Genomic DNA, 12,971 nt, shown 5'->3' with positions numbered 1-12,971 from the left:
ACGTTAATGTAGTCTAGCTAGCTAAGCTGCCTACTGAACCTGAACACAGCAAGGTGCTCCTGTGTCACTGAGACCAGCAGGCATTAATCACCGTGTTAATGAGAACAGGGTGCAGATGTTTTGCTGAGCTCTTTGTACAGCTGAGTCACGGGAATTCCTTGAGGTTTATTTGTGATGAGCTGAAACTGAGCCAAAGATGCAAGCATGTAGTACAAGGAAAGTATTATACAAATTCAGTACTTCTGCAAGAACTGGCAGAAAAGCAAAATTTCAGCACTGTTAGAAAAAAGGTATTGCCTTTCTATCCACAAGGAGGCAGCACACCTTTATTAATATGAACTGTTTCACAAAAGCCTTAATCCATGAGCTTTTTCTAATTGCTTTGGCTGGGTCCTGGAGCATCGCCTGCTCTGCTACAAAACTCTGCTATGATACCACTCAGTCCTCTATTGCATCAGTGTTATGAAGGCTGGATTTGAATCTCTTCCCTTTGTTTCTAATGCAATATCATCCCAGTTTACAACTGTAATTAATAATGTATACTGTATTATGTGTCTATGTATATATAGTTTCATCCACTCAAAGATCTGGATCTTCAAGATCATTAATGACTTGGATCTCAAAACACTTCTGTGAGAGGGGTAACTTTCTTCAGAAAGAATATTTCACAAATGAAGCCAAGTCGCAGTCAAGTGAATAGCATAAATATAAATCCATTTCAGATATGCCCACATCTTAAAGGTGTTCAGCCACAAGACTAACCTTCTCTTATGAAAGCATGTACTTCGGGGGGGGGGGGGGGGGGGGAAGGAAAAAAAGAAGAACACAGACCTGAAAAAAGGGACAAGTTCAGCTTCTTAGAGCACAACAGCAAACTTGCTCTCCTCAGTAACTTGGCTGCATATTTTCATCAGTGTCACTGAGAACTAAGTTTGGCCAAAAATACTCAAACAGTAAAAAAGAAGAACAGTAATCTAATGCTTATTTTTTTTCTGTCTTCATATTTTTAACTGTCTACTTATGGTTTCATGGGCATAGATCTGGTTTTCTAGTGTTACATGTACACACACATCTCAGAAGGAGAGAAGCCTCTGCCATCACAAATCCTGACTTCTTCCATTCTGCTCCAGGTGGCAGCCTCAGGAGAGGGAGCTACCATCAGTGGTTATCTCAGCAGATGTAAGAGAGGGAAAAGACACTGGAAGAAACGCTGGTTTGTTATCAAGGGCAAAGTCCTCTACACCTACACAGCAAATGAGGTATTACGCAATCTAACCTGGAATATTATTCTGACTGTATTGCTGAGTTCCCTCCTTTACTCCCTATAGGTAGCGCAAGTAAATGTGAGACGTATAAATGGCAGTTCTCATAGCCACCTGCCTCATACAGCGAGAGATACAAAAAAAAAGTCACAGGCTGAGTCCCCAGGGGCTGTCCTTAGCCAAGGGGCTCAGCCACATCCCCAGCTGGACCCTGGCAGCCCTCTTGCACAAAGGGCTCTTCATTACTTGACTTTCTGCAGTTCATGCTATTACATACTGCTAACCTTAGTGTATGTATTTACACATAAAGGCTTCAAGGACCTTTGGACTTCTCTGGTGTGCCAGAGAAAAATCTGCCAGATTTTTTTGTAGATAGATGGTGCTATGATCCATTTCTGGTGGGGGAGGAGAATATTCTAGTTTTGCAAGCACATATTTATCCTACAACTATGAACAGTCAAAGACAGTACACAGATATGATTTATTGGCCTGTAAGCTCCTCCTTACAACCAAGGAGGCTGGGTATCAATTAGAGAATTGTAGGTATTGTATTTCCTACGTTAGCTAGCAATGGTTCTGAGAGGGCTAGGAGATTTATTGAGCAAAAAACACTTCCACATTTGCTAGAAGTAGTTTTTGTCTCTTCCCTGGCCCTTTTCACATTTTAATTTCTTCTCCTGCGAATAGCTACAATGCCAACAGGTTTTAAGCAATTATAATGCAAAAATTGGTTATAATTGACGGATTTCATATGTAGAAGCATAAAATAACTGGTTTTGCTGAACAAAGGACACAGAATGCGAGACCTGTAGTAACAGCAATATTTGGGTTTTTTTGTTTTTTTTTTTTTAATCTTCAGAACACTTTGCAAGCATCAATTATTTAAACTTCTCATAACCACTGTGAGGCAGGGAGCATCATTATTCCCTTTAAATAGATGGGGAGATCAAGGCACAAGAGAATGCATGATTTGGCCATGATCACAAACCAACTTATTGATTGCTTCAGTAATGCTGCTGTATAATCACCTCTTCAATTTATTTTCCTGCTGATTTCCTTTACAGTTAAACCAAATTAACTTGAGCTTGATTTTTTTCCCAAAGTACTGCAGCCGCTGTTGATTTCAGCTGGAACTCAGCAGTTCAGGCCATTAACACCAAATCGTGCGTCCAATGCATTTACCTTATTCCTACTATCCTTGAAAGTCATCACTTCTGGTTCAACGATAGGTTAAAAAAAAAAAAAAAAAAAAAAAAAAAAAAAAAAAAAAAAAAAAAAAAAAAAAGGAAGGCTAATTACACTGTGCATTTCCAGTTTGCATCATAGCTTCTGAGAGCAGAGGCGAAGCCAACACACACATATAGAACACATTACCCAAACAGAGATAGTGACCAAAACTGCAGCTATCAGTAACAGCTAAACTGCAATTCCATTAAGGCTTATTGTTTTCTTTTACTTGTACAAAGCAGTGTCTGGTAAGCAAAATTCATGACTGTTTCTTGGGAATAAATTAACAATGAACTGCATTACCAGCTCATAATTTTTCAAGCTGCACCGTTGACAGCAAGTGTGCTGTTTGAGATGGTGCACATTTCTGAAAATGCTGCTAGGGCTATGAAAGAAAACGACAAAGTAAAAGAACACTACTGGCACTCAGTAAATAAATATGGTCCAAGGGAACATTACCGTGGCTCAAGCCTTCATAACTGCTGCTGTACTGTCCCACTCTCTCAGTAGCGTCTCTCTGGTTTGCCTCCTGGACTGTTACATCAAAGGTGGCCGCCAAAGCAATGGCTAATTTGACTTTGTGGACTGCCATGAAGAACAGGACTTTGAGAGGTGTTGTCCAAGTTCATGTCTAAGGTAGACTAGATAAACATGTGCGGTACACTGGCAGTGCCCCTGTCTAAGTTACATCCAAGTCATTAAGAACCACTGCAGAAGAGCCACTAGAGCAGCAGAAGATTCACATTACTGTTTTAGTGGCCCTACCAGACAGGGGGGTTGTGTCACAATAGGGCTTTCAAAAGAGCTCTCAAACTCTGTTACAAGCCTTCTCTCTAAACTGTTTCACTTCTTGACTACTTTCAGGACAAGGTTGCCACGGAAAGTTTGCCTTTGTTGGGTTTCACCATTGCCTCAGAAAAGGAGGAAGGAAGTATGGATGCAGTTTTCCATCTCTACCACAAGCAAACCCTGTTTTATAGCTTCCGAGCAGAGGATAACAATTCAGCACAGAGGTACGGGAGTAGACTTGCACATTAACAGATGAGTAGGTCAAAAGCTTATGCAGGGCTCTTCCCTCCCCTTCAGTTCAGAATGCCTTCCATTACAGAGGAAACAAACAGCCTTGAGAGTATTAAGCCCAATTAAATGTAACTGACCTGGGTGACATTACAAGTCTACCCGGTGCTTTTCAGCTCCTTCAGGAAGGAGAATTTGCTCCCTTGTATAGGTGAAAATAAGGAGGCTAAGTCTCAAGAGTCATGCCTAGAAGTCTCTCAAATGTGATTATTGTAGAGGAACTTCTCAAACCCATCCATACTATTTATCCATTTCTTTGTTTGCTCTTCAATGAGTAATTGTTTATTGTTATTGCTGCTGCATAATAAAATAATCATGAAATTAGTGAGAAAAATTCCAGAATCTCAAGACATACAGAAAAGTAAATGAGCGTTTTAAGCATACTTCAATGGTTTCATCTTTCCCATCCTAAGAAAGCACAAGTGCTCTCTTTGAGATTACACAATAAAGTACTGGCAAAGGTCACACTAGAATCCTAGAGTCCTACTGCCCAGGTACCTGCCTTAATCACAAAACTATGGTTCCTTATTAGAGCCAGGCTGGAGAATACAGTCCTGTTTAGGCTTTGTGTTCTTAAAAAGCATACTTTAGAAAGAACTGTATAATTTTGAACATACCACTTTTTCTTCCCTGCCCTTTTTTCAGGTGGATTGAAGCCATGGAAGAAGCATCCATATTATAGCAGCAATGGACTTGGAATAAATTCTCAGATTTCTATACATTCCCAGCAATCCTCTTCTGTCTTACAAAATTGACCAGTGTATTTCAGACAAACCAGCTATACACACTGGATCTGAACTGTTTCCAGGTTTCTCTTTTTGCTTCCTTCCTCTTTCATCCACATTTTTGCAAATGGAAGCTAAAATAGGGAATATTTATGGTCATCTTTGTCTGTGCAAGTTCAACTTGTGCTATAAGCATCTCCTCTGATCCCACAGTAAACTAAGTCTAATGCCAAGATGAGAAAATATATGGAAATACAGGCTAAAGTAAGTAAGAGGCTCAGTTTTACTTACCCTAGAGCACTATCATATTTCATTGTGTTGGTTTTCATGTCTACCGTGAAATGAGAAACAACGGAGTAAACAGCAAATACTCATTTAAAGCACTTTATTGGTTTACTGAACTACAGCTTCATATTTCATGTTTCCAAGGAGTTATGTGGACTGATTTACCATTCGTCCATTACCAAGTGCCAGCATGAAATTGTGCCCTGCATATGCTAAACTGCTTCCACAGAAAGGGAACGAACAAATCCATACACTCTACCATGGTCTACCACCACTCTACTGACTATGTTCCAGCATAACTACTTGCCAACAATTTCTAATTTTACACAGATCATTGTATAATTTATTTTAAAGGATTCAATTTCTTAACACTACAGTACTTTGAAACACACTATGGTAGCTTTGGCAATCCAGATGTTGAATATTATCGCGTCTCCCTAAACACTGCATCAGACTCAAACACAAAGTATATTTTTAATTTATTATAAACCTACAGACAGTTTTTATTTAATGCTAGTCTGCTTAGTAGTGTTAGACTTTTATCATCTATTTAAACAGTCTATCTTTATTTTCAAAGTTGCTGTTGTTTCTGCTGTTCTGGTTATGAAAAATATCATCAAAAGTTCAATCGATACAACCAGCATACAGTTTGAAATATGCTGGCAGGCTGAAAAGCACTTGTCTGAACCCACTCTGATAGACTGCTTTGGAACTCCTGGGGCTGAATGTACTTTACATCGGACTGCTGTTGTGCATTACACAGGGCTGGATTATCAGCAGCCAAGTGTCAGCACAGCATCTTTGAAGTCATACTGTTTTACACCAGATTAAGATTTAGCTCTCTGGAGTTTGGGGGTTTTATTTTTTTTAAATAAGGCTGAGAAGTACTAATGTTATAATCATTGCAATAAAATGATTTTGTGTCCTATATTTGTCATGATACTTGACCGAGGACTAGAATGGCATTTATGATTAAAATATATCTTTGTAAAAAATACCATGATCAAGAATTTACTTACATTAAAATACATTGCAGGGGGATTTTTTTTATTATTATTATTATTATTACTTTCGAGTTCCCTTTCTTCCATAAGTTGCATAGAAATCTGAATTTTTGGCTGCAACATGTATTCAAATATAGATAGTTTGTCACCTGGAAAACAAGTTAAAAAAAAAGAAGCCTATCACTAAATAAAAAGTTCTATTGTTTGGGGGTTTTTTTGATACATCTGAGTCTGACAGTTTCATAAAGCGCAGATTATCATACGCATAGAAAAATTAATCATGAGAAAAATAAAACTTTTGATTCTCTTGTTGATGGATGAACACCAATGTTAACTCTTTGTTTCATGTTAGAATTATGGCCTTGCTACCAATAGACTGTAAATGTTTTTTTCCCCTTAAAAATGTTTTGCACTGACAAAAAATAAGGGAATGTTAAACACAGAGTAAGATTTTTAACCATGGTCTCAAACAAAAACTGCACTACAGAACAACAGTATTATGAAGATTCAGGTGCTGACATTTAGTGACTGTTGTATGAAGTTTTGAGTAACAGGTGGGAAATGAATACATGAAAATATTTTGTTGTAAAAAATGAGACACACTGCTATTACACTTTGTTTTAAGTAATATGGAAAAATAAAAGATGAAAATACAACTGCAATTTTACAGGCTTTTCCTTTACATTATTTTTATCTTCTTTAATTTGAGCTCTTCGGTTCCAGTACTGCTATCTTTAACAGACACTCAACTGTTAATTGAGTCTGATACTCAACACAGATCTGTAAACTCAGCCACGCAAAAACCTTAATAATTCCTCAACATTACCAATTCTGAGGACAAGCAGGGGCAGGGGAAACCCAAGACGTTTCACTGATTATACAAGCCTAGAAATCAAGAGATATGAGATCAAGTCACTGAGGTACAGAGTTCCTTTTCTGATCACAGTTAAACCATGAACTCTGCAAATTCCCTATCAGTAACACACATGATAGGTTCCTGTTGCCTCATAGGAGCGCTACAAGGATAAACACAGTGAAAGGACTGAGGCACTCCATTAGCAAATTCTAAGAATCTTCATAAACACCTAAGAGAATAGCTCACTTTTCTGAAAACAATATGCCAAGGAACTAGAAAAGGAAGCCAGCAGCAGTCTTTGATTAAAACAAAATCCGAATTAACTGTCATTTTGGGAGACCCAGTAGAGGCACCATAGCAGCGACTGGTCTTCAAAGGACTCCCTACCTAACATAAAAGTGTCTGATTTCTAAAAATGTATTCTTTATAGAGCAGCATACTTTCAGTGTTATGAAGCAAAAGACAGCCAAGTAATGTTAACTAAAGAATACATCCACCACATTTTAACCATTTTACTACCACTAAGAGAGCTATGTACCTTATGATGCCCTAGTCCATAGACACAGTGTTTTTTCCTCAGATGTGGTGTATACTTCTAAAATGCTGTACCTTTAGGCCTGCTATCCCTTCATAAAGGAGAAAGCAATTGAACATTACTTGTCTCTCACTCTCCTTTCTACTCATTTGATCAAGGATGAAGAATAATCCCACATACTCCCATGTCTGTGTTACAAGGTGAGACCTGGACAAGGAAAAGATGCACATAAAAAAACACAGCAACAATTCAAGTTCCAAAAAGATCTGGTGTTGTGAGGAAATCTGACAGTTAAAAATGTTTCAGAAATGATCCAGAATTCATCTTCAAAATACATTTCAAAAGTCATTCAACCAATAATGCTAAACATTTGTTCTGTCAGATCTGCCAGATGTTACAATGGCTCATTCAAAATGCCTAGTACCACCAACATTAGAGGATGAAGCTGCATCAAACTGATAAAATTTAACATTGTTGGAGGCTGACAAACTAAGGAAGAACATCAAGTCAGAAGCTAGTAGCAGAAGCCTTGCAGTAGAAAGAGGATTTGGACTTAACTGCTGTGATCAAGTGCTTCAGACCACACTGCCTTTGTCCCTGTAGAACCAGCCTACCTGTCAACATCACCTCAGTCACAGGTATATATGGTCTCAATTCAGCACAAAGAGAAAAGAAACTGAAGATGTCCTCATAATTTCAGCCTGACTTTTAATCTAATTTGAGCATACCTAAGCACCAAAAGCAGAAGATATCTGAATTTCAGAGTTAATCCAGTAATCACCTTTTAGAAAGTTTCAACACCTTAGAATAAAGGCATTTAAACGTGCAGTTTTCTGTATGCCTTTTCCTTACAAACAGCTCAGTAACATTTCTTCCTAATCTGTAGCCTGTATTACTCTCTCAAAAATTTTTTTTCTAAATCTTCATAAATGTTTCAAAAAATTCTATAAGGCACAATGTGCTAGCCATTCAGTCAAGAGCTCAGACACAAATTGATCTGTTTTGTCATTCCAGGGGTATTCTATTTTGCTAACTGTTGAAAAGCATCAAAACGATTAACAGTTTTCGGCAACTAATCTTTAGATCTATGTTACAGTATACCTCTACTTAAAACATGATTTTTAAACAGTTCTTTTTATAATCTTTTTCCAAATCATATTATAAGTCATTTAGAGTTGGCGAGTGTTTAAAGATGACAAGATCCTATGCCATTGTACCCAAGCACTGCTGGTCTGGAGACCACTGGGACTACTACCTGTCCCAAGCTGATTCTGGGTTACCTTTATGAAGGAAGAGCAACACAGAGCTATGAACACCAACCTGTCTTTTCCAGTTTGTATGCTACTTTGGTGCAGCAACAGAGATAACTTTGGCTGTAAAACACTCAGTATCATTGCTTGTGAAAATAAAATAGTAAGAGTGCCAATATTCACTGACAGGAAAAGGCATGCCCTTGTCACTTTGTGAGCCTCCTATGCGCTATACTTAAAACACTAGTCTAACTGAACAAGTTGGGAACATTTCTGATAAACTTTTTTGTATTAAAAGAGTGAGATCCTTCAGTTTGGATGACACTGAGATACCTCTTTTGATCAAGGTTTGACTAGAAAGCTTCTAGACTCCAAGAGAGGTTCTATAGTCCTTTTCATGGAGATCCAAGTAAAATATTAAAAAAAAAATTTGATGTTTCCTAACACAATTCTGTTTCACAAGTATTCTGAAGGACTTCCTTTTGCACAGCATAAAAACAAACACCAAAAAATCTTTAAAGTTATTATGAAATAGCATTGTCATTCTTTGTCATGGTTTCCTTATAACATTATCACTAGATGACAGGAGGTGGGGGGGGGGGATTATTTCCAATAGCTTTTTTCCAGAAAAGTGTTGCAGCTTGTTTCTAACCTACACGCTTTGGAAAGGCATGGAATACATGTTAAATAAATATGCTCTGAATTTTTTCATCTTTTTACTTGTAATACTACATTTTTATGTCCTTTTCTCACTCTTCTGTAAGTTAAAAGAAACTACAAGGTCACTTTAAATCGACTAGTAATTGTCTATAAAGTTTTTCTTTTCACATACTTTATACCATCTTATTAATTGTCATACTTGCCAGCAGACAAATATCATTGGATGAAAAGCACCACAGGAACTGGAACTACTTTATAGATTTGTATTTTGGGGAAGGGTTAAGATCTTACACTGCTCTTGCTTTTTACAATCTTCAGTGTACAGTAGTTGCATACTGTTCTTAAAACTACTTTTTACAAGTATTAAATCTGTTAATAAAATGCAAGTTTCACTATTTAATAATTGAATAATAAAATGATAAACTGTATTTCTAGATTACTGTCTGTGGAATTTCACTTCAAAGTATAGTCACTGTATGATAAACACACGATTTCTTAGATCAAAGTTTCATTTCCAGTAATCAGAATAGAAGTCACATGGACAACAGAGAAAGCAACAACAAAGTTGGTAGAGCAAGACTGCATAAACACTAGACTACAGTTCAATCTGAAACACAAGTTTTGCAAGACCTCATTGAGGTGTCAGATACACAATATTTTCGATATTCCTGCATGACATCTAGAATTTCCTGCCTTTCTTCTGATGTCTTAAAAAAAAAAAAAAAAAAAGAAAGCAAGCATGCTGGCAGGCCTAACAGAACCACAGTCACCGTGGAACTTTGTTGCTGAGCATGATCTCAAAATAAATTATCTGTTTGTTATTATTAAACATCGGCAGAAATCAGCAACAATTCAATAGATAGCCTTCATATACAGACTGCTTAATCCATCAGCTTTGATAGCAGCTGGTTCAGATTCCTGACACTTCATTTCACTGCCCAACATTGTATTTTTCCCCACAGTGAAGAGAAAAAGCAATTCTGAAAGTGTTTAATCACTTTAAGGGAAACCTTACTTAAACTTCGGATTGTCAAGAATTTGTATTTTATTTCAGAAGTCATGGGGCGCTGTTCTGCATGTTCCTTAGAATAAAACAAGTTTTTGCTCTACCACATCATTGCCTTTCCTTGTCTCAAATATTTTTAGATGACAAACCTGCTTTAAAAAGGTCAGTCCCCTTGTGCTTTCAGAAAGCTGTAACCCAGTATCAAAGACCATGGGCAGGTATACATCTGAACAAGCACACGGTAAGTATCACCTATGCAACGACTTCAGTACCAAAATGAAGGCCATCAAATGTGGCATGCTGGTGCATGAGACAGCAGGTGAGCTCCGATACTGCCAGTTACATGGCGGAAAACAGAAGCAGCTACTCAAGCTCATGAAAAGTAGGTCTGATGGCACTATAAACATGCCAGTGGTTGCTCTGGCAACCTCCAGCACCAAGGTAGATCATTGTGTTCTCTTAAGGCTGCCTTGATCTCCTTATAGAGTACTCTCACAGTGGACAGTGTGTCCTCTTACTTCAAATTAAACTGGACTGTGCTTATGCTCATAGGTTCACTGGGGAGAAGTTTAGACCAAAGGCAAATGCCACAGACTGCACAGGAAATAGCTTAACTGCATAAGCATTTGTCCTTGCACACTCAGGAGATGAGAGTTAACAAACAGCATAAACATACAGTGCTTTTTTCTAGGATGCACCTGTTAATCACTGGAACAGTCCCACTACACAAGAGTACTTCAAATCAGACCAGCACATGAGTATTGTGAGCCCAAGGAATCACTCCTCCCACTTTCCATCATAAAACTGCATTTCCAAACAAACCAGTCAAACTATTCAAAACCCACATTCGAGTGAGATTTTGCTGCAGTCCACACAGCTCTGAGCAGACAGCAAGTTCACTTTTGCTAAGAGACAACTGAGGAGAAATGAGGGCATGAAAACATAGGATGGAAGTCATTAGCTTCCCCCAGTGCTGGCCAAATATACACAAACCCTATGAATACAAGGCACAAGCGCACGTACATTAAAAATCCTCTACTAACACTTAAAAGAGAAATTTAAATACTATGTGCCATTAACAAGACCAGCTTATGCTACTATAACCTTCTCAGTCATTTATAACTTTGCTGAATTTATATTTAGGCTGAAAACTTCCATGCTAGATATCTGCTGTTGTCACTATATTTTTCTAGAAAAGTTTCAGGATGATTGTGTAAGAATTTTAAGCACCTGAAATGACCATCCCAAATATTTAAGATGCATGAATAACCTTTAAGTCTGCTTTTATTTTGTAGCTTTGTAGTCTTCTCTGACTTCCGACCCCCCTCCTTGTCCATGATGTATTTTTACTGCCAAAGCCACCACCACTGCCGGGAAGAGGGTTTTTTGGCCTGTGGTCTTACAGCCCACATTTGCCCAGCAAGGGCTCTTCTCATCCAAAGCAATGCTTCCCCCCCTGTGGGTGTGCACATCTCCCACCTCACCTCCAGTCCTTGGCAGACCCATGCTCTTCTCTCAGGTGAGGGGCAGCTTCACAAGGTCTCTTCCATCTCCAGCTTGTATGGCATCTCTGAAGGGCTTTTTTTCTCCTGAGGAGGATGTCCTACAAAGCAGAGGCACAAAAGGGCCCTTGCTGTTAGCAGGGGAGCTTGAGGCAGGACACCGCCAAGCTGCCTTCTGCCCACAGCTGGGGATGAAAGGGAAAGGAGAGACCTGAGTGCTCCACAAGCAACCTGACCCTGGGGCAAGCAGCATGAGGTGGGTGCTCCAAAGCCCTCCCTGGCTGGGGCCAAGTAGCCTGGCACTCCGGGAGGCTTCAGCCCCCAGCCTGTACTGGACATAAATGGCGGGGTTCCGGCTGCAGCGGGCACCAGCAGGGAGGGGGCCGCGGACCGCCCTGAACCGGTCCCAGCCGGCTCCGCAAGGGCGGGAGCAGGCCCCCGCGCCGGGCCAGCAGCCCGCTGGGCATCGCTGCTAAAGCTAGTCTGAGAGGAGCGGTAGCCCCACAGCGGGGAAGACGAGGAGAAATAAGGAGGAGACGCAGGCAGAGACACGGAAGGGCACAGCACGTACCTCTGAGGGGGCCGCGCCGGGCGGGGAGAGGCCGGGAGCAGCGAGGAGAGGCCGGCGCGTGCGGCCCCAGCCCCTGCGCCGCTGGCCGCCTCAGCGCGGGGGGGGTAACGTGCGGCGAGTCCACGGGGCAGTGCACCTGGGGGGGGGGGGGTTATTGGGCCAAAGCTGATCCTGGAGGTGGGGAGGGGGGGGAGGCCTTTCCCTCAGTGTTTGTTTAATGTCTTGTTTCTTAATACCCAAATCAATAATTAAAAGTTTGTTAATGGGCAATAAATCAAGTTAATTCAAATTCCCTGAGTCAACGCCGTTCTGCCAGCGACGCGGGCCAAATAGCCTCCCCCACAAACAGTGAAAGGTGCCTTGACTCCCAAAGGTGAGATAGTATGCAAGGAGTTCACTTGTTCCCTGTGGAAATCCCATTCTCACAGTAATAGATGTAAAGGCATCTTAAAATACATGATACAATGAATAGACATAGAAAAAATCAAATTATGTGAGAAAGTTTTATGGTTTACACATAGCAACAATACAGAAGTTTATTACTGATTCATAACTGGTGGGAGAGAAGAAATAAGCATTTGCTTCTCAAGTTTCACTTTAATATGACTAATTATTATAAATTAACTATCATGGAAGAAATCTGAAAGCAGCTACAGAAAGTACAGCTTTCAGAAGCTATTTTAAAGGAGATCTTGTAGCTTGTAAAGATGGAGACCTCCACATTGACATGAGCAAAGAGAAGGAAGAAAATCATGTCAAGACAGTTCTCCTTTTATCACCTTACTTTTAATATGAAGCGCCTCATGTCCACTAAACCTGTCCCAGCCTGCCGAGTAGGAAACAGAGGCGGAAAGTGGCAATTCATCTCTGGCTCTGGCATTTTCCATTCTTCCTTTTAGTCAGTCAGATTTGCTGATAAGCGGAGCAAGGGGAATTTGAGAAAAGGGAGTGAAAGAAGATGGACACAACTAGAAGAGACACCAAAGAATATATAACCATTAGTCATCTTTA

The 12,971-nt window shown here is 39.8% G+C and overlaps 1 protein-coding gene across 2 annotated transcripts in view; it reads left to right on the top strand.

Annotated features, from left to right (window-relative positions):
• The window catches only part of FGD5 (FYVE, RhoGEF and PH domain containing 5), a 118,787-nt gene extending 112,551 nt beyond the window's left edge, over positions 1–6,236 (top strand). For both annotated transcript variants that reach the window (XM_064519283.1, XM_064519282.1), the window contains exons 19-21: positions 1,131–1,259; positions 3,354–3,502; positions 4,212–6,236. In XM_064519283.1, the coding sequence (XP_064375353.1) occupies positions 1,131–1,259; positions 3,354–3,502; positions 4,212–4,248 (315 nt within the window). In that variant the 3' untranslated portion in view covers positions 4,249–6,236. The remainder of the gene's footprint in view (positions 1–1,130; positions 1,260–3,353; positions 3,503–4,211) is intronic.
• The last annotated feature ends 6,735 nt before the right edge of the window (positions 6,237–12,971 follow it).

Source organism: Dromaius novaehollandiae, chromosome 12, assembly GCF_036370855.1.
Source record: "Dromaius novaehollandiae isolate bDroNov1 chromosome 12, bDroNov1.hap1, whole genome shotgun sequence".
NCBI lineage: Eukaryota > Metazoa > Chordata > Aves > Casuariiformes > Dromaiidae > Dromaius > Dromaius novaehollandiae.
This window is presented reverse-complemented; position numbering and strand designations above follow the sequence as displayed.